This window comes from Eschrichtius robustus, chromosome 8 (assembly GCF_028021215.1).
Source record: "Eschrichtius robustus isolate mEscRob2 chromosome 8, mEscRob2.pri, whole genome shotgun sequence".
NCBI lineage: Eukaryota > Metazoa > Chordata > Mammalia > Artiodactyla > Eschrichtiidae > Eschrichtius > Eschrichtius robustus.
The window spans coordinates 77,419,547-77,446,561 of record NC_090831.1 but is presented as its reverse complement, the minus strand read 5'-3'; the positions used below and the strand labels follow the sequence as shown (position 1 = coordinate 77,446,561).

The 27,015-nt window shown below is 35.4% G+C and overlaps 1 protein-coding gene across 10 annotated transcripts in view; it reads left to right on the top strand.

Annotated features, from left to right (window-relative positions):
* Nucleotides 1-27,015, top strand: part of ADAM22 (ADAM metallopeptidase domain 22) — a 236,061-nt gene that overhangs the window by 191,738 nt on the left and 17,308 nt on the right. For 3 of the 10 annotated variants that reach the window (XM_068549158.1, XM_068549166.1, XM_068549157.1), the window contains exons 22-28: nucleotides 2,093-2,212; nucleotides 5,788-5,956; nucleotides 9,588-9,702; nucleotides 12,106-12,196; nucleotides 16,006-16,023; nucleotides 25,060-25,160; nucleotides 25,506-25,572. In XM_068549158.1, the coding sequence (XP_068405259.1) occupies nucleotides 2,093-2,212; nucleotides 5,788-5,956; nucleotides 9,588-9,702; nucleotides 12,106-12,196; nucleotides 16,006-16,023; nucleotides 25,060-25,160; nucleotides 25,506-25,572 (681 nt within the window). Of the gene's footprint in view, nucleotides 1-2,092; nucleotides 2,213-5,787; nucleotides 5,957-9,587; nucleotides 9,703-11,327; nucleotides 11,797-12,105; nucleotides 12,197-16,005; nucleotides 16,024-22,540; nucleotides 22,649-25,059; nucleotides 25,161-25,505; nucleotides 25,573-27,015 lie in introns of those variants that run through there. The other 7 variants (XM_068549159.1, XM_068549164.1, XM_068549163.1 and 4 more) reach the window with 4 other exon arrangements.

The window sequence follows — 27,015 nt, the reverse complement described above, 5'->3', positions numbered from 1 at the left end:
CAGGCCATGCCTATAGCTGCCTCAGGACTTTCTCACCTAGAAGACACCTGTCAGCATCTCAAAGGCAACAAAAGTTAAAGCCAACAGAATATGTCCTCAGTGCTGATAGATTGAATTAACTGGCTCTGACTTTTATAAAGGACTCTTTTTGCCAAAGGTCTTAATATCTCACTGTCCTTCTGTTTAGAAGCCTCAGGGTGATCCCTGATGCCACCTTCCCTCTGGCTCCTTGTCCAAATGCCAAATCATGTTCATTATTCTCTTTTACTCCTCCACCCTTTGTCTTTAATTCATCCCTTCATTTCTATTTCTATTGTATTACCCCAACTAAGACCTATATCAACTCTTCAACTATTACAAAAGCCTGTTACTAGTTTTCTGTGCCAGCAGTCTCTAGCATGCTCCCATCAGAATAATCTTTTCCTGAATCTTTTTGACCATGTCAAAAATTCTTTGTTCAAATCTCACTGGTTCCACATACCTAATTAATAGTAAGAATAATACCCAACATCTATTGAATGCACACTATGTGTTAAGCACTGTATTACACTTTACATAAGCTATATTGTCTAATCTTTATGGCAGTTTGCCCTGTTTTATGGAGGAGGAAACTGAGACACAGTTAATTAATTTGACCAAGGTCATGTAACCAGGATATAACAGAAGCAGAATTAGAATTCCAGCAGTCTGATTTTAGAACTCCCTCTTAACCACTTTGCTGAATGTCATACTGTCTTGCTTAACAAACAAAATAGAACCTTAGCTTGGCTCTGTACCTCTTCCTCAATTTGGCCTCAACCTACATATTTTGTTTTTTCTGCTCTTCCAAAGTCTAGCAAACCTGGCCATTTCTAATACATTTTATTGTCCTACCTCCATGCCTGTGCTTGTGCTATTCATTCCTTAGGAAGCACCCTCTATACTCACTCCATTACCAGCCAAAAATTTAGCCATCCTCAAAGCCCCGCTTGGACAATGCTCTCTCTGTAAATTATTTCTGGATCTGCTCTGGAAATAAATCTTCTCCCTATTCTCCACTGAACTCCCACAGCCCTTTGTACTATTTTTATGGCCCTTTTTGCCAACTCTATGTTCTATAATTGTTTAATGTATATGATTTCTCTTCTCATCCAGAGTATAATTTCCTTGGGGATAAAAATCATGTCTAATTTTTTTATATATCCTAAAGTATTTAGTAAACTCCAACAAAAAAATGTTGAATGCATATCTCTTCTGTGTTAAGAAAGCATTTTCATTTATGATAGATATAATAAAATGATGATATAACTTTTAAAAAATATTTTTCAAGAAAGAAATAATACATATTTTTCTATGTTGGTGATACATACAAGTCTTAATTTTTCTCTTTTTCTATCTGAGAAAGCCTAATATTTCCATATATAGTCTTGCTGGCCTGCTAATCAGTCTTTGTAAGATATTTATTAGAACATGTGTTTATCATTATTATATTAACAATTAAAATGTGTTAAATATAGAGACTAAGTAAGATAGTATTTAACACAAATGAAAATATTTTACAAGTTAAACTAGAATTGTATGTGATAGCTGGGGGAGTAGTGACATATATTGAAAAAGGGATCATGAGCCTATGTGGTTGAGAATCTACAAAGTATATGAAACGTACAATCTCTTCTTTAATTCTGGTGCCACAGGTTGAAGAAAGCACTGTATTCTAAAAGAATACTCATCCAAAGATTATTGATTCACTTATCAAATATTTTTATAAATGTTTTAGTATATCCAGTGATGTGTTATGGGGAAAGAGATTCGGATATAAAAAAAGTCTATTTCATGGGTAATTTCCTTTAGATAAATACTAAATGGACAATAAAGGAAAGGCTAGAACACAGTTGGGATTTTGGTGCACCAACGAGAGTTTCAGAGAAGACACTTTTTAAAGCAGGGGTAAACTAATTTGAGCTCATTTTATTTTGCTTATAATTTGAGGAAATAGTATCGTTGATAAAAAACAAATGCTAAAATTAGATAAGATTATTGTTCTAACTTTACAGGGTTTGTTATGTCTTTGGAGAAAGAAATAAAGTAAATACTTCATACTTTTTTGACACAGGGATGTGCTTTGTGGTTACCTTTTGTGTACGAACATTGGTAATATCCCGAGGCTTGGAGAACTCGATGGTGAAATCACATCTACTTTAGTTGTACAGCAGGCAAGAACATTAAACTGCAGGTAATGATCTAACCATTCTATGAGAACATTAGTCATCTTATTTCCCAGGAATGTAGCTTAGGATTACTTCTGTTTTCAGTCCATGTGTATGTTAGTAAGATGAAATGGACTCTAGTCCATAGAGGTGATTAAGGAAATCCTGACAGAAAAGATATGAAAAGAAGAGAATTAGTTGACTGCGGAATGTTATATGGTGGCTAGAGTTATGTTTAACTGGTCAGTAAAATCTTGCAGGGTTTAGTTTGCATTTCATTCTTACTAAGGGAAATGAAAGAGGATTTCTGGGTAAAATCAGTAGATTAAATATATGCATCTTCTTTTGCTCCCTTCTGAAATCCCACTAAAATGACACCAAATGGATCTCTTTTAGAATTCATGTATCCACAGGGAAGCAGAGAAAGGGAGGGGAAACAACAGCAACAAAATTTTGGAACGTGGAGAGGAAACAGATGTGTGGTAGATGATTATCAAAACTAAGAAAGACGAATATATGATATCGCTTCTATGTGGAATCTCAAAAAAGGGTACAAATGAACTTATTTGCAAAACAGAAGTACAGTCACAGATGTAGAAAACAAACTTATGGTTACCAGGGGGTAAGAGGGAGAGGAGGGATAAATTGGGAGACTGGGGTTGACATATACATGCTACTATATATATAAAATAGAGAACTAATAAGAACCTACTGTACAGCACAGAGAACTCTACTCAGTACTCTGTAATGGCCCATATGGGAAAAGAATCTAAAAAAGAGTGGATATATGTATATGTATAACTGATTCACTTTGCTGTACACTAACACAACATTGTAAATCAACTGTACAGCAATAAAAATTAAAAATAAAAATAAAATAAAATAGATAAACAACAACAACAAACAAACAAACAAAAACTAAGAAAGCTGAAGTCCTAAGTCAGTAATGGGGAAAACCAAGAAATAACCCAATACATACTGTCAGTCCCGAAAGGCTCAAAAATGGGCAGTGTCATCTACTTCTGGAAGAGGGAGTAAAGGAGTTGGAGATTGGGAAAGGAGCTAAAATAAAGAAGATAGGTGAAGTCTGTTAGAGAAGCTGCTAGATCCACAGATTACTTCCCTGACTCAGCTAAACTGGGGGTTGCTCACCCTCCCATGAAAGATTTGAGCTTTACAGTCTGCAAAAAATAAAACAGAAGGTTTCCAAACTGAAGGACAGCAGGAAATATCAATATCAGATTTGTATAGAAGTGGTCCAGCCTCATTGGTATTCGGTCAGAAAGTCCTAGAATTTCTAATCATCTGTCTGGTTCCCCAACTCAAACATGAGCAGATTATCAGATTTGTGAAGAAAGACTCTAACATGAAAAAAGAGAGAGAGAGGAAGAGAGAGAAACAAACAACAGAAAATACAGCAACCAGCTCTCAACATTTATGAGAGATAGGACATTTCTATCATGAAACAAGAATAGAGTGTGATTTTTAAAAATGAGGAACATTAAGAAAAGAAAAGAAAGGCTGTTGGAAATTAAAAACACGATGGCAGAAATTAAACTCAATAGTTGAAATTATCTCCCAGAAAATAGGGCAAAGAGGCAAAGAAAGGGAACATAGAGCAAAGCTCACCATTTTGGAATAGAAATAATAAAGAACAGAGAAAACAGCAGGGAGGAAATTAGCAATTAGTACCTCCAAGAGCATTATCTAGAACTGCTGGACTTGAATTTCCATATTGCCAGGCTCACCAAGTGCAAGGTGCAATGAGCGAAATTAGAGACACATCAAAACTTATCGTTAGGAAATTTCAGAACCTTAGGACAAAGAAAAAGATCCCAACTGTTTCCAGAGAGGAAAGAAAGAAAGGATCAGGCATTAGAATGGTTTAGGGTCTATCAACAAGAGCCCTGGGATCCAGAAGACAATGGAGAAAATGATTTCCAAACTGGAATTCTGTACCCAGGCAAAATATGAATCAAGTGTGAGGGTAGAAAATAAAGTCACATTTAAATATGCAAGTTTCCCCCGAGTTTACTCCTGTATGTCCTTTCTCAGGAAGCTATTAGAAATTGTGCTCCACCAAAATGAAGAAGTAAACTAAGAAAGAAACACAGGGAATTTAGGAAACAAGATACTCACCATGGAGAGAGATATGGCAATCCTCCAATGAATCGTGAGGGGAAATCCAAGATGTCCAGCTCTGAGCCATTTACAGGAGCCAACCAAATCAGATAGGAGCAGAGGAAACTTCAGGTGGAAACTCCAGGAGAGATTATTTCAGGAAGGTGAACTGATGTTCAGGCACATCTTAAGTGGAGATTTTGACAGCAGAATTGGACTAATTTTGAGGTAGTGATACTTCAACAAACAAATAAGAGACTTGGCTAATCTGAGGGAAAACAAAAAGTTGTACAAGGAAAAGAAAGGGGTTTAATTATGGCGTACTATATCACTCAACTAAATAACATTTACATAATCATAATAATGCACAATTTGTTATTGATTTAACTATCGATCAACAACATATGTGATGGAAGGTAGGGGAGAGATGAATTCTCAAATTCCATAGAGGGAAGTCAATTGATAATACTTAAAATGGAAAAATTAAAAATAGTGATGCAAACTCATTATTTAAAGATATGTACATAAAAAACAAATGAGTCAATTAAGAGTAGAAACTGGTTTCCTTCAGGGAGGGATATACGGAGCAGTAGGGGGCAGTGGATCGCTTTATTGCGTTTTAAAAACCAAACTATCTCTTAAAACTATGTGCATGCATAATTTTGGTAAAAATAAAAAGAATGGAGATTTTTATAGTAGCACTGACATGGTACCAGATGAATAAATTGATTATGAATATACATTTTCAGTTCCCATCCTGTTTATTTAATTAATTTATTTTTATCCTGTTTATTTTTTATTCCTGCATAATATGTGGGCTTGCTATTTTAAATAGCTGTTGCAGTAGTATAGTCTTCTCAAATACACAGTTGACCCTTGAACAACATTGGTTTGAACTATGAGGGTCCACTTTTATGTGGATGTTTTTTCAATAAATATATGCTACAGCACTACACAACTCCCCATGGGTTGAATCTGTGGACATGGAACTTGGATTTCCGACTGCGGGGAGGGGTGGCACCCCGAACCCCCACGTTGTTCAAAGGTCAGCTGTAATTTGTTAATAGAACAATCTTTTTTGGGAAATGTAAACCAAACCAAAAATTTGCATCCTTGTTTGAAATATATTTGACACCTTGAAACCTACTTATTTATCAAGTCAAATACTAGTAATAATGGCTTACTTGACTTGTACATGATAGCCAAGGCAAAATGATAAAGCCATTTCAATTCAGGCCCTTGTTATAATAATTATGTTTAAATTCTAAGATATATCAATATCTCTGAAAGGAATTAGATCAAAAGGTTCAATTGCTGTCTCCATTTAGAGGTTGAAAATGTCTATGCTACTGTTTTTATTAGAGAATAAAGAGAAAATAGAGAAAGTGATATTGCCTACTTTTAAGTTTTTAAGCATGTTCTCAAGATGAATGTGAATTCACGGAATCCCATTTTCTTTTTGCTCTCAATTTATTTTTAGTGGTGGGCATGTTAAGCTTGATGAAGATGTAGACCTTGGCTATGTGGAAGATGGGACACCTTGTGGTCCCCAAATGATGTGCTTAGAACACAGGTGTCTTCCTGTGGCTTCCTTCAACTTTAGTACTTGTTTAAGCACTAAAGAAGGCACTGTTTGTTCAGGAAATGGAGTAAGTATTCAGTACCTCACCATGGGGAACTATTCAGTCCTTTTATATCACAGAAACAGACAAGACCCTAAACTGCTTATTTCTGTAATAATCGAAAACATGCTTGTCCATGTTTCTCTAGCTGGTATGTAAACTGTCATGGGGTCATAGTCATTTGAATATTTCTGCCGTGTAATCTGTGAAAGCCTGGGAATAAGAAAAAATTTAATGTTCCTAACCAAATTCTTCCATCTTCCTCTCCTATTAGGTTAAATTGATCTTTAATATAATGCTAGTTTTCTACAAGTGACTTAGGAGACAAATTTTAACAAACTATAATGGGATAAAAAAGGGAGTGCAAAGCAGGGGCAATGGCCACAATATTTAACAACTGGTATGATCCAGGCACTGACCGGTTAGAACAGACCATAAATAACTACCTTGGCCACAACAGTAGGTACAAGCTGAGGATAACTTCTAGAAATAGAAGCAGAATAATGAAGGAAATGTTTCTCAGAAATAAATGGAAAGAATGGTGGTATTTAAAAGACCAAATTCTATACTTTAAGTCATATATCTGATAATGTAGGTCCTATATAAGTAAGTTTATAGGTTAAATAAACATGCTCTATTAGTGATTCCAGTTTTGACATTTTCAGTTAGGAATTCGTACACTAACAAAAACTTCTTGGTTCTTTTTCTTTTGGCATATGCTTTGATTTTCTTTTTATTCTCCTTCTGGATTCTTTGCTTAAACTGGTTATACTATCCAGTTGAGGTAAAGGACCCCTGTCCTGGAATTGTAAGCCTTCAATCGTGGTCATTACATGTATATCCCTAAGGGATATGCCAAGAATTTCCTTAGAGAGGTATTAGTAATTGTTACTTTTTGCCAAAGGATAGGGATTCTGATGGCACAGGAGGATAGAGAAGGCATATAGTAAGTAGTTCTGCTCCTATAAAGGGATCTGCTAAGTCTTCTTTCCTTTTTCCTTAATAATTAAGAGTATGCTAGGGAGAGATGCTTTTTGGGGGGATGGGAGAAAATAATAATGGAATTCTTTCTTGATCATTATGCTAATGAATAACTGTATCTTATTCATCTAGAAGTCCTGAGTGTGAAACACAGTTGTGTTAATTAACTATTTGTTTAAGGAATGAGTAAATGAGTGATAGTTACAAGTAAATCAGGTGGCAAATAGCATCCAATAATTTTTAATAATTATGTATAATTATTATAAAGGTTATATTCTATGTATTTTTAATATAACTCTGTATATGTGACAGAAATTAAAATGAGAAATACAGTAGATATTCTCTATATAGTGTACATCATGTAGGTTAAGAGTATGGGCTTGGAATCAGTCTGAGTTTGAATCCCAGCTCTACTCCTTACTAACTGGGTGAGATTGGGCAAACTACTTAGCCTCTCTGTGACTCACTTTCTTCCTCTGTAAAATGTGAATAATAATATTGCCTAGTTTACAGGATTGTTGTGAAGAATAAATGAATTAACACCTGTTAACTTATACGTAATACTTAAAACAATCCTTGTGACATAGTGAGTGTTCAATAATGTTAGCTATGACTGGGTTTATTATGATCATCGTACATCGGTATCACTGTTCTTGTCACTATGTCACTGGTGCTGTTGTATGATATGGAAACATACTTGGAGAAACCAGTTGAGCTGGTTATGGTCTGTTGAAAAGATAGTGGTGAGGGGCTTCCCTGGTGGCGCAGTGGTTGAGAATCTGCCTGCCAATGCAGGGGACACGGGTTCGAGCCCTGGTCTGGGAAGATCCCACATGCTGCGGGAGCAACTGGGCCCGTGAGCCACAACTACTGAGCCTGCGCGTCTGGAGCCTGTGCTCCGCAACAAAAGAGGCCGCGATATTGAGAGGCCCGCGCACCGCAATGAAGAGTGGCCCCCACTTGCCACAACTAGAGAAAGCCCTCGCACAGAAACGAAGACCCAACACAGCCATAAATAAATAAATTAAAAAAAAAAAAAAGAGAAAAGATAGTGGTGAAGTGGGGTCTCAAACCCAGGCCTTTTTTTTTCTTCCTGAATGTTTGTTAAGCTGCAGAAATTTGCTAATCTGAATTAGTTTGAAATCTGCACTTTGTTAATCATATTTTATAGTTACATTTAGATCTGCATGTATGTTGTCTTCTGGCAAATTCAAGCAGACAAAAGACAAACCTATCCAGTCAAAATCTGTCTCCTGAAGCACTTCTCTGATCTTAACTCTAACTGAATTCTCTCCTACTTCCCACTCCTTTCAAAGTTGCTTTGAATCATAGGATCTTAGGTATAGATTCTGTTTCCTGGATATATAAATGAAGACATTATTTTTTTTTTAAACACTATTTTATTTATTTATTTTATTCATTTATGGCTGTGTTGGGTCTTTGTTTCTGTGCGAGGGCTTTCTCTAGTTGTGGCAAGCGGGGGCCACTCTTCATCGCGGTGCGCGGGGCCTCTCATTATCGCGGCCTCTCTTGTTGCGGAGCACAGGCTCCAGACGCGCAGGCTCAGTAATTGTGGCTCATGGGCCTAGTTGCTCCGTGGCATGTGGGATCTTCCCAGACCAGGGCTCGAACCCGTGTCCCCTGCATTGGCAGGCAGATTCTCAACCACTGCGCCACCAGGGAAGCCCCCATGAAGACATTATTGTCTGATAATTTTTAAAAATTTGGTGCCATTTTATGTGAATTTTTTTCCTAGGCTCTGTTTGAGGGAATTCTCAGTTTCCATGACCCTGAGGTAGCTAATCTCTGAAGCTTGGGTTGAGGTGCCCAGGTTACGGTTTTGTGAAGCTTTCTTCTCAGACCACTGCAAAGCCTCAGGCCTCCCCTCTTCTTTGTCAGATTTCTCTTTATCGCATCTGCTTCCTAAAAGATGAATAAAACTTTGGTATAAAGATCCTTTCTTTAGAAGAAAGAGAACTTTAGGGACTTCCCTGGTGGTGCAGTGGTTAAGAATACGCCTGCTGGTGCAGGGGACACAGGTTCAAGCCCTGGTCCGGGAAAATCCCACATGCCATGGAGCAACTAAGCCCATGCACCACAACTGCTGAGCCCACACGCTGCAACTACTGAAGCCCATGCGCCTAGAGCCTGTGCTCCACAACAAGAGAAGCCACCGCAATGAGAAGCCCGCACACCACAACAAGGAGCAGCCCCTGCTCGCCGCAACTAGAGAAAGCCTGTGCGCAGCAACGAAGACCCAACGCAGCCAAAAATAAATAAATAAATGAATTTATTAAAAAAAAGAAGAAGAAGAAGAAGAAAGAAAGCTTTGTATTGGATAACTGACAAATGATTATAATTCTGCTTAGTTTTTTAAATCTCCCTCATAAAATTTGAGTTAATGAAATTCAAACCAATCATTTCATTGATTTTTGTTTTAGACGTATAAATTCATTCCTCTGTTAAAATTCACTGTTCCCTCTGGGTCAGCTGTTGATCTCTAGAAAATATTTTTTTAAGTACTTGAGTAAGATATAAAGTAGTAGTAGGAAGAAAGTACCAATAAATTTTCAGTCCCATCAAATTCTAGGCATATAATAATTAGAAATTAATGTTTATTTTTCATGCCTCTGCACCAGAGACTTGGCATTGACTCTAGATTGATTTTGGATTTCAGGTTTGCAGTAATGAGCTGAAGTGTGTGTGTAACAGACACTGGGTAGGTGAGGACTGCAGCACTTACTTCCCTTACAATGATGATGCAAAGGCTGGCATTACTCTGTCTGGCAATGGTAGGTACTTAATTTGGTCCCGTTATGTTGTCTTTATGCACAAGGAAGGAGAAAACTGCCCTTCTGAAAGTTTCATTTCGATTATTTTTATATAACTCAAATATAAGTTAAATCCACACAATAATGAATTACAGTATATACTTGGGGCCCACATTATGAAACTGATTGTTTCCATTAACTTGTAATGTTATGAAATATGGAATATAACTTAGTCTACTGATTTAGCTGGATCTTATCCTATATCAGACGGAGATTTTCCAAGTATTGTACTCATTTGGCACTGACAGCAAACCCTACCATTTCTTTTAAATGAAGAAAGTAGTCAAAATTCTTAAGTGTCTGATTTTATATTTTATATATTTTATATGTTTATATATTGGGACTGAATAAATGAGGAAAAATTGGAATTGATTTTAAAATATTTTGTTGACTTTAATATTCTTTCTTAAAGAACCTCATCTATATTCAACCCCAGTTCTGTAGCCTGAACTGTAGGTAATTCTAGAAGTAGTAACCTTGGCCAAGGTGCCTGGAAGGGGTTCGACATGGATAACAAAACAACGGGTGCAGTTCTAAAAGCTAGAGTGGCCCAAATGGAGAAGTAGAAATTAAATGCAGATAGATACCTTGGAGATGAATGTCCCCTTTTAAACTATTTTTATCATTTCGTTATTGAGTATTTTTCTGCATAAAATAATGCTGAAATCCTGACGTCCATTCACCTCCAAAGAATGAGAAAATGATTATTTTCATTCTAATCATCCATACAGGTTAAACATCTTAGCCAATGTGACTTTAATAATGAAACTCACAGAATGATTAGGGTTTTGGCATCCTCAGTCTTAGCAATAGTAGTGTGGTTCCAGCAGTTAATACAGAGATGAAGCTATTCACGTCCGTGGATTTAAGTAACTCGTCAAAAGTCATACCATTGCTTAGAAGTAATCACGACTAGCATTCAGGTTTATTGATCCCTGTTAAATCCCTGGAAGGAAAGGAAGGGTAGACAGACAGGCTAGGTCTTAGAGTAGGAAAATCCCAATGTCCCGGGGTGCATCTGTACCCACCCATCCCACAGAAGACCTGGGCAGAGTGGAGTTGGTCAGTCTCCTAGATGCCCGAGCAATGCTATCCCCCGTGACTACTGAGGGCTCCCAGGTAGAGAGGCTGCCATTTCTGTCATGGGGAATTGGAATCTGCTCCAGTCACCCATGATTACTGACCTTTGATGTCCAGAAGGACTCCTCAGGAGTGCAGCAGACAAGGAGATAGCTGAGCTGCTCTGGGTGAGAGCCCTGCAATTTAACACGGGGTATAAGTCATTATCAGCAAAACTGGTCTCCCGGTATCAGAGCCAGGCCTTTTCTGCTCTTGGGCTCTCACTTGCACTTGTTGTCCAGGCCTTTGACTCACTGGGCCGCTCTCACTGCTGTCATCCCTTAAGGATTGCAACGCAGCCTGCCTGACAGTGGATGCTGCCAGACACAACAGTGCCATTGCCCAGTCCTGAGCTCCAGCCCTGCCCTGGCCTCCTGTCAGTCTGGTGTAGCCTCGCTCTCACACCTCACCGGCACCAACCTCCAGCTCACCAGACTCTATCTTACCTTTGGTTTTTCCTTCTCTAGGATGCCACAGCCATTACTGTCAAGACTGGGAACTAGTCTTCTATCATCTACACCACCTGAGCACTGATTCTGTTCATCTGTTGGCATGTTTTCCCCCTTTACAAGCTTATATTTACGTAGACAAAATATCACACAAAATAAGGACCTTACACTGGTTGTCAAAATGGAGTGATAGGAACAATAACATTTCTAGAATTTCTGAGAAAGAGGTCAGGGTCAAAAAGAACATGGATTTCTAAATATTCCTCCCCAGAGGATGCTATGCTATATGGTGATACAGTAGTATCACCCCTCCTTTCTTCCCTTTATCTTTACTCTTCTTTCTTTTAGTTCAATGACCTCATTATAGTTTCCAGAAAAATACATGGAAAATAAAACTGTGCAAAATGCACTTGGACAAGAATTAACAGGGAACATACAGAACTAACTATTTATTTTAAAAAAACAATTGATATGGATTGCTAAGTTATGGTCGATTTTTCTTCCCTTGAAAAATACCTACTTTTAATTTCAAGGTATATATGAATATCAGATCATTGTCATACACCTGAAAGTAATATAATGTTATGTGTCAATTATATCTGAATAAATAAATAAAATTTGAAAAAAAAAGTTCTCTAAAATTAAAACTGTATAAAGAAAAAAATACCCACTTTTTAAAACAAATAATGCTATTAGTGTGATGATTACAGATCTGGAGAATAAAGTTCCTGAAAGAATTTTATATCAAAATTTCAATTATATACACTGATCTTCATTGTTTCTTTTTTCCCCCCAGGTGTTGCTGGTACCAATATTATAATAGGCATAATTGCTGGCACCATTTTAGTGCTGGCCCTCATATTAGGAATAACTGCATGGGGCTATAAGTAAGTGAAATGGCTCAGTATGTTACTGTCAAACTATACTTTAAAATATTTATCCAAACGAATGAAACATCTAGAAAGTTTTGTATCATTGGATAAATATACCTTCAGTGAAAATAAGTCTGGCTCAATATTCAATCAATGATTATTCTTGGCATGATTAGAGGTAATAATAATTTATCATTTTTTAGATTTTGAGATAACTCCCTTCTATTCTAAAAATACTGAGTATTTCTTAAAACCATTGCATGAAGTAAAATCAGTCTAAACCGTGTCTCATACAAAGGCAGTGTTGGTTTGCTCTTTAGTGATGCAAGTTCTCTTGACTTAAACCCATTCCCCCAAATCTAGGCAAGATAGTGAATTAGAGAGCATAGCGTTTTAATAACAAAGGTCCTATCAACAAGAGCAACAGCAGGATCTGCTCCTGAGTGCTTTCACTGTGGCCATGCATCCTGCAAAGAGCAAAACCTCTCCTCTCCACAACCAGTATGAAGGAGGCATTGTTATTTGTTACATATGTGGGTGTTTTTGTGTGAAGAAAAAACGCTTCAGAGATGTAATTTGTTAAAATTGAAATTCAACTATAAGTTACAACTTTTAGAAACCTAATTCTTTTTTTTTTTTTTTTTTTTTTAGTAATTTGCTTTATTTTAATGAATTGTTTCTGATTATCCCTGCTTGTGTTTTTTTGTTTTTTTGTTTTTAATCAGTCATCAATTTTATACACATCAGTGTATACATGTCAATCCCAATCACCCAATTCAGCAAACCACCACCCCCACCCCACCGTGGTTTTCCCCCCTTGGTGTCCATATGTTTGTTCTCTACATCTGTGTCTCAACTTCTGCCCTGCAGACCGGTTCATCTGTACCATTAGAAACCTAACTCTTAAGCTTCAAAGTTCAACTTACAATTTTTTGGTTCTATTTATAAACTTGAAAAAGTTACACGTTTTATAACTTTTGAATATTGGATTCCCCTTAGCTAGGCATTTAGCTAAGTAAATGACTTCACACATTCCAAACTTATTTGTATACTTAATATGTTCATTTCCCTTTTTAAGTACTTCAGTCTTATGATGTGAAAAATTTCCTTAGTATTCCACTAACTTATTTATGTTTAATAAAGTAAAACTTAAATGTGACGAACCTTAAGTTTTTTAAATATTTCAAGTTAAAATCATAGTCCTACTGATCTCTGAAATGTTGTATCAGGTCCCCAGGCTTAGGGTGTTTCTCCATTTGGAAAGAAGTCCAGCAAATTTTGCCAGACTTTCTGCGTATTAGCCCATTTTATAGTTTGTTTTTTTTTTAATTCATAGATCAAATTTGGCTTACTAAAAGACTTGGGAATTAGACTTTTTTAGACTTTAAAATTACCCCAAACCTTTCAATAGACTAGGCATTATATAATCATTTGTTGCTGTTGTTGTTATTATTATTATTCCCTGACATGGTTTTAAGCCAACTGAATTAAAAGAAACCTCCTTAAAAGTGTTTATGGCTCTTGCTTGTTGTGAGATCAAAACCCAGAAAGTTTCTTTGGCTGAAAGGAGAGGGCAATTAGTTGACTGCCAGGATAAACTTTGTATGTTATAAGTATTAAAATGCAGAAAGACATTTGTGCAAGGTTGTATTAACGAATAGCACAGACAGCAGGGTAAAGTTTAGCGTAATGTAGTTAACGTGGCATAGCATAGCGAAGGAGAGCACAGCATAGTGGTAATGCTTTGCCCTAATTAAATGGGTACCTAGCTCTGTACCAGCTCATAGATACTTAGTACCTATGTGCCTTTTTAATGTGCAGTTCGTTAGGCACATTGCATACTTACATTTGCACAGGCTGATTTCAGCATAGCATTTGGAGTATAAAATTACATGTCTGAAAGAAAGGCTTTTCTGTATATATATTGTTTGAGCTCTTCTCACACCTCAGGTGAATTAGACCCATCTTGGAGTCACACTATTTCCTTGACTTCCCTGATGCAAGACTTATGTAGTAATTGCCATCACAACCTTGCTGTTTTGAAGTAGTTCAGCGGTTTCATTTGGTCATGTGAGAGGGAAAGCAAAATTGTTAGTTCTGTGGTGTGTGATTTTCTGCCACCTACTGATGGAAATTGATATTTCATGTTTACAATTTTGGAAAAAATTACCCTTTCAGAAATATGAAACCTAAACATCTACTCCTGCTGCTAATGAAATTACCTGTGTCTGTTTGTTTTAATGATTAGAATGAAAAGTACTTCTTTCTGTATATCATTTCTTAGTTTTATGAAATTTAAGTGGTTTCACTTTTTTCATTTCTGAATGTATGTACTTTGCAGATTATTAAGGAAAAAGACAAATCTTGTTCATACCACAGTATTCTCTTCGTAAATAATTTGAACCTGACTGATGAAAGTTTTAATGTTACTAAATTTATTCAGAATATGTGTAAAAACAGAATAAGGATGTAGAAATTTTAATACAGGAATTAAGTTCATGAATATGCTGTTTCACATATTCTATTTCAAATTCCAAAATGAATTTAGGACCTGAGAACTCATTTTTTCATTAATCCTTCCAATTAAACTTTCTACCCCTTCTCCAAGCCTTGGGGGAATGGCAGGAATAGGAAATGAGGAATACTCATTTGGAACTGGTGGACCGCTCAGGTAATCAGATTGAGAGAATAAAAAGTAAAACATGTTGAATAGAAACATTTTGGCTTATTTTTCTCTTCTATCTTATGGTTTCAGGAATGAAAAATGTTAAGTATCAAATTGGCACTTTTACTCTCATGAACTCATTATTAAATGAGATAGACAGTGCATGGAATAGATTGGCAGGTGAAAGTGCTACAAACGAAATCCATATGGAAACATTAGCCTTGATCTTGGAGGAAGGAGACTACTGCTCAGTTGCTTGACCTTCCCACACATCTTCGAAATATTAACACCTAATTAGGTCATGATAGAAAGTTTTAAATGGACTTTTTTGATTTAAAAGTTAAAAATCATTGGCACCTCACTACCACACTGTCTAGAACACATTTTTGTTTCAGAATGGTTTATTCCAAAACTAATGCAATTTTATTTTAGGAGATGGCCAAATAAAAAACAGAGACTTTGAACAAAGTGTTTCCAATGTAGCTTTCAGTGAAGCTGCAGTGAATAAGTAGTGATGACTTGGGAGGTCCATAACAGCTGTGAATTCTATTATTATTCTTGTGTATGATAAATTAGTTACCTGTTTAGCTGTTATGATAACCAATTTATCATACACAAAATGTTCTTGTGTCCAGTTATGTTTTCCTATTTGAAATTCTTAGGAAGAGCTTAGTTTGGGGTATGTATTCCAAAAAGAATGATTATAATTTTTATTTGTATGAAAACATAGTTAATATATATAAGTAACTAGACTGATTTCCTTATTTAAATCAATGTACATGTCTGAAAACCTGTATTTGAAATAGGGTTGACTTTAGGACATTACTAAATGTTTAATATACAATTGACATTGAGGAAACAATTAATTTTTAATAACTGAAGCTTTATGCTTTTAAACAATGGTTACTTGAAGATATTGTCACTAACCCTTTGGTGTCACTTCCTTGAAAGATGAAGTGAAATTTGTGTGTGTGTGTATATGTGTGTGTGAGAGAGGGAGACTGTGTTTCTATTCCCCATTTTAATTCTGCGATTAGAAATTCTAGTGGAGACCTTTCAACGAATGCTAAAGCTCTTATGTTTACTGGTCTCTCTTAATGTATTTTTGTAGGTAACTAATTCTCTCTCTCTCTCTCTCTCTCTTCTTGTCCATAAAAAGAAACTATCGAGAACAGAGGTATGTGATGAGAATAATCTGAACATAGAACTGAAAACTGAAAGGTTTAAATCCTGTTAGCATCTTTGGAATTCATACATACAGTTGTAAATCAAGTTCACTTTTGAACAAGCACAAGTTTTTATGCTGTAGTGGTCATAAACTAATCTTGATTTTTCATGACCTTGAAATGATAATTTTAGTAATGTTGCTGTGGAATGTATTAATTTAAAATAGATCTGTCATTATTTAGTTTTAATGGTTCTGTCATCCAACAATACTATTATTAAGAGTTCTTATTTGTGTTACTTTCATAGTAATATATATTTGGAGTTGATTTTTTTTTTCTACCTAAAACAAAATTCCTTTATGTTAAGGTGTCACCTTTGTTTACGTTGGTTGATTGGCTTTTGTTCATGTTTATAACACCCTTATTACCTAACACTTTCTGAGGGAACTTATTTTTTGTTACTGTTGTTATATTAGTAACTTTCATTCATAAATGATAAAATTTATACGGGTACAGTGCTGTGGTCAGGAGAATGTCTTGGCATTTGAAGAATCTGTTTTATCGCTGCATAAGAAAATATTTTTTTGTATGGATTAGATAATTGCACAGGTAGTGAAAGAAATAATTTGCATAGTTAGAATCTCTGATTGCCTAGTGCACTTTTTTTTTTTTTTAATAAAAAAGCCCCTAAAGTCAGGCACTCCATTCATCATAACCTTAAAATCTATGTTTAACCAGCAGTGTAAAAAGAGATACAAAGCATTCATGTAGTCCTGTAAGACTTGCCCATTTTTTCTAAATCTAAATTAGCCCATATTGGGGTACATCCTTCACTTTTCACATTTAAAAAATTATGAATACTATTAGCTATTGATATAAAAAATTAAAATATCCTGGAAATTGATAATCTAGACCATACCATATAGTACTAGTTTTGTACTCAGGATACCTATGCAGGTTCCTAACTTACTTACCTTTTCCAACTGTTCCATTAAATGCCTGAGGCACATTAGGAATAAGACATAATAAATGTGGTGACACTTTTTCAGGACCCAGCCACAGCTTTAATTTTTTTTCAGAAACTAGAATTTTAAACTTGTTCTATTTCTTTCTGTGTTGTAATTTAAAATCCCTGTAAGGTTTTATCCGTAAGAGGTACCTACAAGGTACCCATTGAGATCCTGATCAGTTAGCCATAGATATTAGAAAATATTGACCTTGCCCCAGAGTAACTGACTTCTACCATTAGTGGAGAAAGTAAAATTGAAAGAAAATTAATTAAATTAAAAAAACACACAAAAAACTAGACTTCTTTGTGACCTGTTTTAAACTCTTGTGTCCAAAAACACTGGAGAAGAGCTGGAGCTATTTATGCTTTCTGTTGGGTAGAAGTTGATCAGCCATATCAGAAATGTAAGTTTGGTGGCTTTCTTCAGTGAAAAATAAAATTAGAATACCAAGATCAAAAACTGACGATTTAGCTCCATTTCCATAGGAATTAAGGCTATAATGTAATTTCATATTGCTGACTATATAAAAAGGAAAGCACAGTGTCACAAATATGTAACATAAGCGAAGCTGTTATGGTGCTCTAAGATGTGTTCTCACCAGGGATATTCTCCAGAATAAAGTAATTGCCTACACTACAAAAAACGATAAATATGTAAACCTGTGCACCATTTTCCTATTCTAACTAAATATATGCATAGGTACAGTTAAGAAAAATTTTATTCTAGAAATCTCTTTTTTGTGCCTGATGTAATTTCATGCCTCCTGGTATTACTGAGTCACCATTTCATCAGTCTGGCTACTCTTTTGGAGTCTAGTGCATATTTTGAGAGTTGTCACGTTTCAGCAGATATAATTTTTTATATTTTGCTATGTTTCAGCACAACCTTTATTTGTTTATTTTTGCCCTTGTCCATAGCTAATGAATCTTAGGGTTGTATAATAATTCTTAAAATGGAGAAACAGCAAGGAAGGGACTTTAGATCAGGAAGTTGTGAGTGTATAAATATCTCCTGAAGGATTGTCCTTTTTTAGAATATATGTTAGTGGTTATAGAGAAGGTGGTAAGGCCAATGGACCAAAGCATGCATCAGGAAATTTTCAATCTTGTGAAAATATCTGAAGATATTCCAGTAAGTATGTGCCCAATTCCAAAGGGTGCTAGGGAGTAGAAATAAGAATTTTGAGTTTTGAGTTAAATTAAGTTTTCCTCTGAGGTTCCATGGTGGGAGGACCAGTTGAAAAGGAATCAGAAATCCACTTGCTAGTATGTGGTCTTGGGAAACCACTTAAACTTTCCTCAACTCTAAAAACGGACAAAAGTTCTTTGTAATCTGTGAAGCATTCTAGTAAGGAAAGTTATTAATGTGTGGTCTCTGAAGACTTTGCATTTCTCTCATCTTCAAATGAAAGAGGTAGGTAGGTATGGCTGTCCTCAAAGAGGAAAGCAGCATTCCTGACATGAGTAAGGCCTGCACTTGCTGGTATGAAAGCGTTGGTGAACATATGGGTTTGCTTTGACACTGAATGCATATTAAGTATGTAGCCACTTCTCAGATTCTTATTGATGATACAGTGGCTCAGAAATGCCAAATTGAACATAACTTTCAAATTACTGGAAACGTCAGGCAAGTAATTCTGTGAAGAAACCTGATAACCTGGTAAATTTTCCCACCAGAGAACGTGTCCTCAAGGTTTTCTTTATATTGAAGGAATGTGTGATAGGTTTAATTTCATGTCTGGCAAAAAGATGAGAAGGAAACCCATTTTTTTTTCTTTTTGTTTACCAACTGCCTAATAAAAAATAGAAGTCCCATTCTGGGAGACAGAACGCCATACATGAACGGTATCACTTTAAATTTGCCAGTGTCATCTTGTGAAGGGTAGGACCATGGGACTGAGGAGCCATGGAGAATTCTTAGATGTCATATAGTTGGAAGGACGGCTATTGATTATTTTCTTTAAAATCTCCAGGAACGAAGACCTCTATAATTTTTTTCAGTTGGTGCTGTTGTTTCTATTTTATCATAATTGCTTTAGGACTTAGCAGCTGTGTACTTTGTAACAAGAATTAGAAATTTGAATTTTGGTTTTCAGGCAGGTTTGCAAATAGCAATAGGATAAGAAAACATTCATTAAACTTGGATTTATAAAGCATCCATATTCCTCAATGTTCTCTTCCTTTGTCTGAAATGAACATACATCATTGAACATACATAATGTGAATTAGAATAAATAATTAGATCATGTCTTCCTGATCCATACCTTAAGCAGAAACCCCCTTCCCCATTTCTTTTCTCTCTCTCACCTGTTTTAGCCACTTTACTTTCTGCTTGTGAACCTCCTTCCTTTTTTTTTCAAGCCTTTCTTAGTTTTTTTTAAATATTATTATTATTCTTATTTCAGTGATACTCATGCATCTGTCAGTGTGACTTAGTACGCATTACACAATATTTCTTCAAACAGAAAAGTAACAATTCCAATAGCAGACAGCCCAGACACCTACAAAGCTTTAGAGAAATGGCTCCTTCAGCATTAAGGTTAAGACTTAATTTTTTTCATTGTAATCTCATTTTGAGTATGTGTAAGGATTATTAAGTTAAATATTATGGTTCAGTGGACTCTTTAAGGAAACATCAGACTTCCCTCATAACAGGAATCCTTCTTGAGGAAAAAGAATTTAGTTAAATAAGCTTTTATTTTCTTTTGGTCATTATTTATTAAAAAAATTCATACATATGTCTAAAATATTTGCATGTGATATTGGAAATATGAGGTAATTTTTCCATTATAAAACTTAGCATTGGTCAGGCCACCTAATTCCAAAATTCTATGAAACTAGAAAAATTTAGGAAGAAAACTATAAAGACTAGAAAAATAAATTCAATTTTAACAAATTTAAAGCTATTACTTAGTTGGTCATTTATGATCTTTTATAATAAATGATGAAATGGTATTTTATTGATCATGGGGACCTGATACTCTCTATCTTCACTAAAGGTTAGTCAAGAAGAAATAGGTTTGTAATAATATGTAATTGGATATTGAAAAAAGAATAAATTTCTGGACAGTGAAGGATGTTAAGTATTATTCTTAAAAGATCTTTAACAAAGTTCCTCATCTGTTATTAACATTTTAATGCATTTATTGTGTGAAGAAAGTTACATGCATTCCTTATGGAATTTTAAGGAGAATGCAGGGTAGTTTCTTTATTTTGGAGACTTCACAGTAGAGATAGATAGGAATCTAATCTGCCTGGGATGATAAAAGCAAGGCTATACCCCCAGAGTTCATTGAACTTAAACTTTCCTTTCAACCCTTTGACTGAAGCCCATAGTTTATGATATGTTTAGCATTTAGGATGTTTGTACACAGTGTAAAAGATGACCATGGACTGCAGAGAAATTACACTGAAGGACTGGTAAAATGTGCTTAGTTAAAACAAACAAACAAACAAATGAACAAAAAAAAAAAAACCACCATCCATTGTGAGAGGCAGTTCGTTTAATCCTGCAGTCTCAGCTAAGTGAGCCCTTGGTAAGTGCCCGAATGTCAGAACCATGTAAAGAGAGAGTAGTCTGGGGGATAGATTAATGGGCAAGATCAAGTGTAGTCAGAACTTGTCTTTATTTAATTTGAATTTAGTGAGGCACATCTCATCAGTTTATAAAGATTATCATTAAAGGTAATAGTGACAGAAATGACTTGTTAGCCATAAGGATTATTATTGGAAATGTAATGTTGATAGGATGTTCTTTGGCATTCTTTTATAAATATTAATATGATACAAAAGGGAATTTTCGTACCTGAGGCAACTTACAGAATTTTGATTTTATTGAGAGCATTTTTCAAAGGATTGATAGAGTATTTTACTGACAGGAGGCAAGACAGAAAATATGATTCCAGAGATTTAAAGATCTCTTGCATAAGCAGATATATCATTTGTCCTGTGTTATTAACACCATAAATATGGGGAAATTGCATTGTTTTTCCCATAAAATTAATGTTTCATAATACACTGGGAAAAAGAAAGACTACAGTTATGAGCTGAAGTCACTTAAAGGGTTAAAAATATTTTGAAGGAATATGTATCAAAGAATTATAGGTAAAATCAATCTTACATACAAGTCTAACGAGAAATTTGATTTCTTTAAAGGGGAGGAGTAGATTTAATCACACAAATTAATATAGGTGCTTTATATCAGTTGAACAATTTTATTTGTAGAGATGTGTGAATATATAGGATTGAAAGAGTAGAAGAGAGCATATTCAGTCATTCGAAAGAATGAATGACCAAGCATTTTAAACATTTAAAACAATGTGGTAGTTGGCATAAGCAAGGAAACAGCCTGAACATTTTAGGGATTGAATTTAGCATCAGCAAGTAACCATGACTAGTGTGGTAACTAAGGGAAAAATAAATAGGAAGAGGCATTAGCAAATGTGGGCCTTTGTTGAAGACCTAGTTAAGTACAGCTCTGTTTAAAATTCTCAGTCCAACAGTAGTTTGTACCACCTCCAACTTTAGTGCTGAATGGAACCAAATCAAGTTTGAGGTGCAGTTGTTTGTCTGGGGGCCATGCACTGGCAAAGGATCAGATTAGCTACCAAGGTAGGAGGGTTGACCGGGCAGTCCTATCTAAAGTTTTCTACCCTGTTCCCTTAGGAGAAGTAATAAAAATCTGTTCCAATCTTAGTTAATTCAAACTCAGAGTGAGTGGGGTCAGTAATAGTGCAGACTATGTGGATTTTCCCTTGTTGGAGATGAAGAATGGAGGTCATCCACCAGCCACCTATAAATATCTTCCTCTAGTCTCAACAAGCATTCCATTATTTTTTCAACCCTTTCTTCCTTTTGCTAAATTATCTTCCTTTACACATTCTAGTGTGCAGTTATAGAATTAAATTTTTGATTGCCCTTTGAATCTCTTTCAATTATATTTCTGTTAAATGAACAGTGAGGTTCCAAATTGAACAGAGAACTCGAGTAAGAATTTATTTGGATTAAATTATAGAACATAGTTTAGAAATCAATCAGTTCTTTTAAGACCAAATCAAGGTTACATTACATAATATTTAGAAATTATGAATAGTTTACTCACCACAGTGAAAAAAACGATGCTTTATCTGGGCAAGGACTGTCTGTCACAACATGTCTCCTTCAGCACCAGGTTTTTTTGTGTGTCTTTTTTTTTTTGTTTTTGTTTTTTAAATACAAAACAGCAGTTCACATCTCTAAGTGTAATGAAGTTACAGTGAAAAACCTCATCTTTTCCTATATTTCCCCTGAAGCAAGGGTTTGTTCATCCAGACTGTAAAGACTTCAGTGATTGCATTTCTGACCTCTACAGTTAGAATGACTTTAACTTGTCACATTTATTAATAATCTTACATGTTGTTATAGACTTGATTCATGGAGCTCATTATCCCTACCTCTTTTTTCCTAAAATACTATTTGTATATGTCTGTGCTCATGTGTGTGTCTTGTTTTCTGACTCTGAAATGTTTATTATGCCTTAGACAGTTACCCCAGGGAGATTATGTAAAAGAGCCTGGAGATGGCGACTCTTTTTATAGCGACATTCCTCCTGGAGTGAGCACAAACTCAGCATCTAGTTCTAAGAAGAGGTCTGCTTTTCTGTCGCATTTTCAGATTTCTACCTGTTCCATCACACATTATTCCATTAGTCAGAACATTTCATTATTTTGCAGCAGGTTTGATTACTTCTTCCTTCTTTCTTGAATGTTAAAAAAAAATAGTATCCTTTGTTCTTTGATTACTCTACTTCAAAATGCCATATGCTCAGAACCACTGGTTTAACAAATCAGGCCAGAAATACAAACAAAACAAAACTAAGCAAATAACAACCCTAAATCTATATAGAAACCCCAGGGTTTTTCAATCTTGCTCTTATACTGCCTAAGAAACTACACATAGTATTTTATCGTATTTTAAATGGTGAGCTTTATGTCATGCTTGGTAGTCAAAGAAAAAGGTTACTGTCACGCTTCAATAAAAGCAGTTGTTAAAATAAATTGGTAATATAATGCTGCATTGAATATTTTCTTAATTTTATATTGATCAAAGCTAAGCTTGGTGTGAAAAAAAAGATTGCTTCTCTGTGAATCATATATTTGAATATTATGATTTTGCCTTTCATTCCTGGAATGACTAATTCTAGACTTTATAACTTAGAGCTTGGTTGCCAAATTAATTTAAGCATATTTAATGTTCGCCTGAGTTTTATAACAGTCCAAATGGGGTTAATATATTATTTATATGTCTTAAACTTGGATGCTGTATTCTTGCTCCAGGATCTTAAGGTGTATAAGATCATTTAAAATTCTGCATGCTTTATAACTGCTTAATAAAATAAGCTGACAGAAGAAATAAATAGTTGGAATGTTTTAGGAAATGAGACCTACATTCACATTGAAAAAAGCTAAAATATTCCTGTGGAAGAGTTTCTTTAAACTTGTTGGTAGGGGTGTAATGTATAGAAAAAAAGATTTGATAGCCCCCTGCATAACTTTGGGCACAGTAGTTACTTTGTAGACTGAAAGGGAAATTGCTAGTTTATTGAGAAGAAACATGATCTCTTCTGGAGTTCTAAATAGAGTAAATACTCTGCAAAAATTCTGCAGTGGATCTCACTCTTTATAAATATCAGGAAAAAGAATAGAAGGAATTAGTGAGATCTGGGAACTCTCTGTGGAACTGTCCTCAGCATGAAGGATGTTTTTACTCAAATAACATAGCTTAAAGCAAAAGTAAAATGATTAGTTTCTGCATAAGGAGTACAGTTCTATAGTAGGATGTTCAAAAATTTTATTCTTTTAATTTATTGGGGAGTTTTTGGCTAAGAGAATAAGGTTTACTTAAATTCTCTCAGTATATAATTATTTTCTTGGTCAAATATTTAATTTTAAATTAAATAATATGGTAAAGAAGCGTAGAAATCAATGAATTCCAGCAGAATTTCTGTTGTTCTTTTGTACAAAATAGGAGTCATTCTATATTTAGCAAATGGTGTTGAAAAATCTAGGGAATTATGTAATAATTGTGCTGAGTTCCATCTATTTTCATTCATCAGTAGAAAGTTCCTTTTAAAATAGACATTGTTAGCAATTAACTGGTATGATATGTGGAAAAGATTTAAAGTACAGCGCTATTTTCTAAAGTACTTCAAGAAGAGCTTAAAATATCGATTTGAATCATTACCAGATTTTAGCAAAATCTCAATGGGTTTTGACTTTTAAACAGTTACATATTGTACCAAATTATGTGACTCCTCCTAAGTATATGTAGTTTGTCAAAATGCTTTTCTTATGTGGTACAAGGTAGGTGTGTAAATTTTCCTTCTTGTAGACAATTCATTTAAAGATGGCAGGACACAAAGAGTAGAAGGTCTTAACGGTACATGGACTTTGTGAGAGACACCTCCATGATAAACATCTGACTCATTTCAGTTATTGGACAGTTAACCAACAGTGTCACGTTTGGGGGGAACATATTTGTGGAGAAAAATGCCAATTCTCCGAAAATAATTTTGTTGTTTAAGAAAACCTAAATATTACTTTGATAAAGGTTAACCAGGTTCAATTGAGCAAATCTTAATGAAATCTCTTGGAAGTCCATGTTCTCATAATATTTGAATGGAAGCCATTGCTTTACAATTAAGAAACATCTATGGTGGGACCCCATTATAACTCTGTTGCGTGGGTTATGTAACCGAAATATGTAGTGAATTTGCTATATATGGTTCTTGGGAATGTAATTGGCTTGCATTGCATCCTGATACTTTTCAATTACAAACTCTTGTAATGGGGTTCCATTGTATTTGGCTTTTCTTAAATTGAATGTTGTGTAATTCTGCCTTCTTCATGAAGACTTTCATGTTCTCTTCATTCTTTCATTTCAGATTTTTTCTTTCTTGATTTATTTTAATGCACAATAATGCTTAGAAATGTTGCTTACTGACTTCAAAACATCCATTTGATTATATTTTTGAACAATATATATACATTTTCAATTTCAGGTCAAATGGACTCTCTCATTCTTGGAGTGAAAGGATTCCAGACACAAAACATATTTCAGACATCTGTGAAAATGGGCGACCTCGCAGTAACTCTTGGCAAGGTATAGGGCAGCATTCTGAACCCATGTGTCCACATAACCTAAAGCCTATATTTTGTGGTTCCTGGTTGTAAAGACTTGTTCTTTTTTGTTAGGTCTTAAGCTCTTCTCCCAACAGAGAGGAGGGCATTTATTATGAGAGAATCCAGTTCTCTTTTCTTGGATGGGAAATGATGGGATTTGGTAGCACCAGCTCACCGGACACATTGAGAAGGCTGCACAATGCTCTAAAGCCCTATGTTCTGGGCTGGTGCTGGTTGTGAACTGCACCCACTTGAAATGCCGTAATTAAACACACAGCGATTGTTTTATTTATATTCAAATCTAGCCATAAACCATCTTTTTCAGGTAACCTGGGAGGCAACAGAAAGAAAATCAGAGGCAAAAGATTTAGACCTCGGTCTAATTCAACTGAGTAAGTCTGAACCTCTAATGGAAAAAGACACTCCAAGGTCCTGTGCAATTAGTGTGAAAAGTTAATTAACCAGATCATCAAAGAACTGTAAACCATGCCTCTTGGTCTTGGTTTTGTCTTTTTAATTCTTTTTTTTTTTTGCCGTTTTAAAATTAACCATGGCTTTTCTCTTTTACATAGGCATCTGCGCAACTGTGCCCAAACCAATACTCCTTGATAGTGGGGGTCTAACCCTCGCTGCAGGCTTTGTCCTCCAGTAACCTGCCATTGTGGTGTTTCAGTTCCGTTTGAAGGGAATTTTGATAACATTCCTTTCTTCTCATCATCCGGGGGGCCCAGCCATTTAGAGGGGTCACCCTTCCTCTTCCCAGTATTCACACAACCTAGAAGCATCAGGGGAAAATTCCCACTGTACTGGAGCATGAGAACTGCTCACAGTGTGAACCCACCGCTCCAAGGGCTTCATGGCTGCCATCTAAGCATTCTCTCAGACTACTGGAATATGGTTCCCTTTTAAATTTTCCTTCTGAGGACATTTAAAAAGGACATTTACCTAAACTTGCTCTTTAACGGAATCATTGTCACTAAATGCAACACTATCCATTTTAAATGATAGCCACACTTTTTTTTTTTTTTTTTTAAAGTGGGGATAGGGTCAGCCGTTACATTTAAAGTCATTTATAATGAAGTAAACACCATACACTTTTTTTGTTTGTTTCTCCACTTAAGGAAGTTCAAGCAAATCCAAGCTTCCTGAAACCTTTATCTCCCATCATGGAATAAAACACATCCTTAGTTTCCTTCTGGACCTTGCCACCTGGTTTTAATTAACTGTACTCTTTGCACCCACCTAAAAAATTTTTTTTTTTTTTTTTTTTACTTATTTCTCACTGCAGTGCTAGTGATGATTCCCTGCATCTCTATTGCTTCTTCATGCCTTAATACTTAAAAAAATCTGAATAGCAGATATATGTTAACCGCTTGTCAGAAACTCATGTTAGCTTTTCCATCATATACCCTGCCTTTTTCAGTCCAGGACAATAACATTGCCCTGAAATTTGGAGCTTCCTGCTGATGGTATTGTCTTGTAAGTGGCTTGTCAAAGTTTACTAGAGGATACTTTACCTTAGAAACAATAGATAGGTTCCAGTGATACCACTGCATGGTCCAGACTGGCATCATAGAACTCCATCACAAATAACTAATCTGTTAGAGTTTATCTTATACATCCCCAAAGCGCTTGAATGCTTTAGGGCTCATTGTGGATAAACTCTTCTTGGAATGTTGTTTGATTTGTTTTGCATGAGGTCACCTGGTAAGAGCTTCTTAGCTTATCTCAGTTGCTCACAAGAGTACAGGTAAAACTGCAGAATGTTCTTCAGAACTTCCTTTTTGTACTGTTTAGTGTTCTAACAGTATTTCCTACTGTTGCTTTGAAAACTC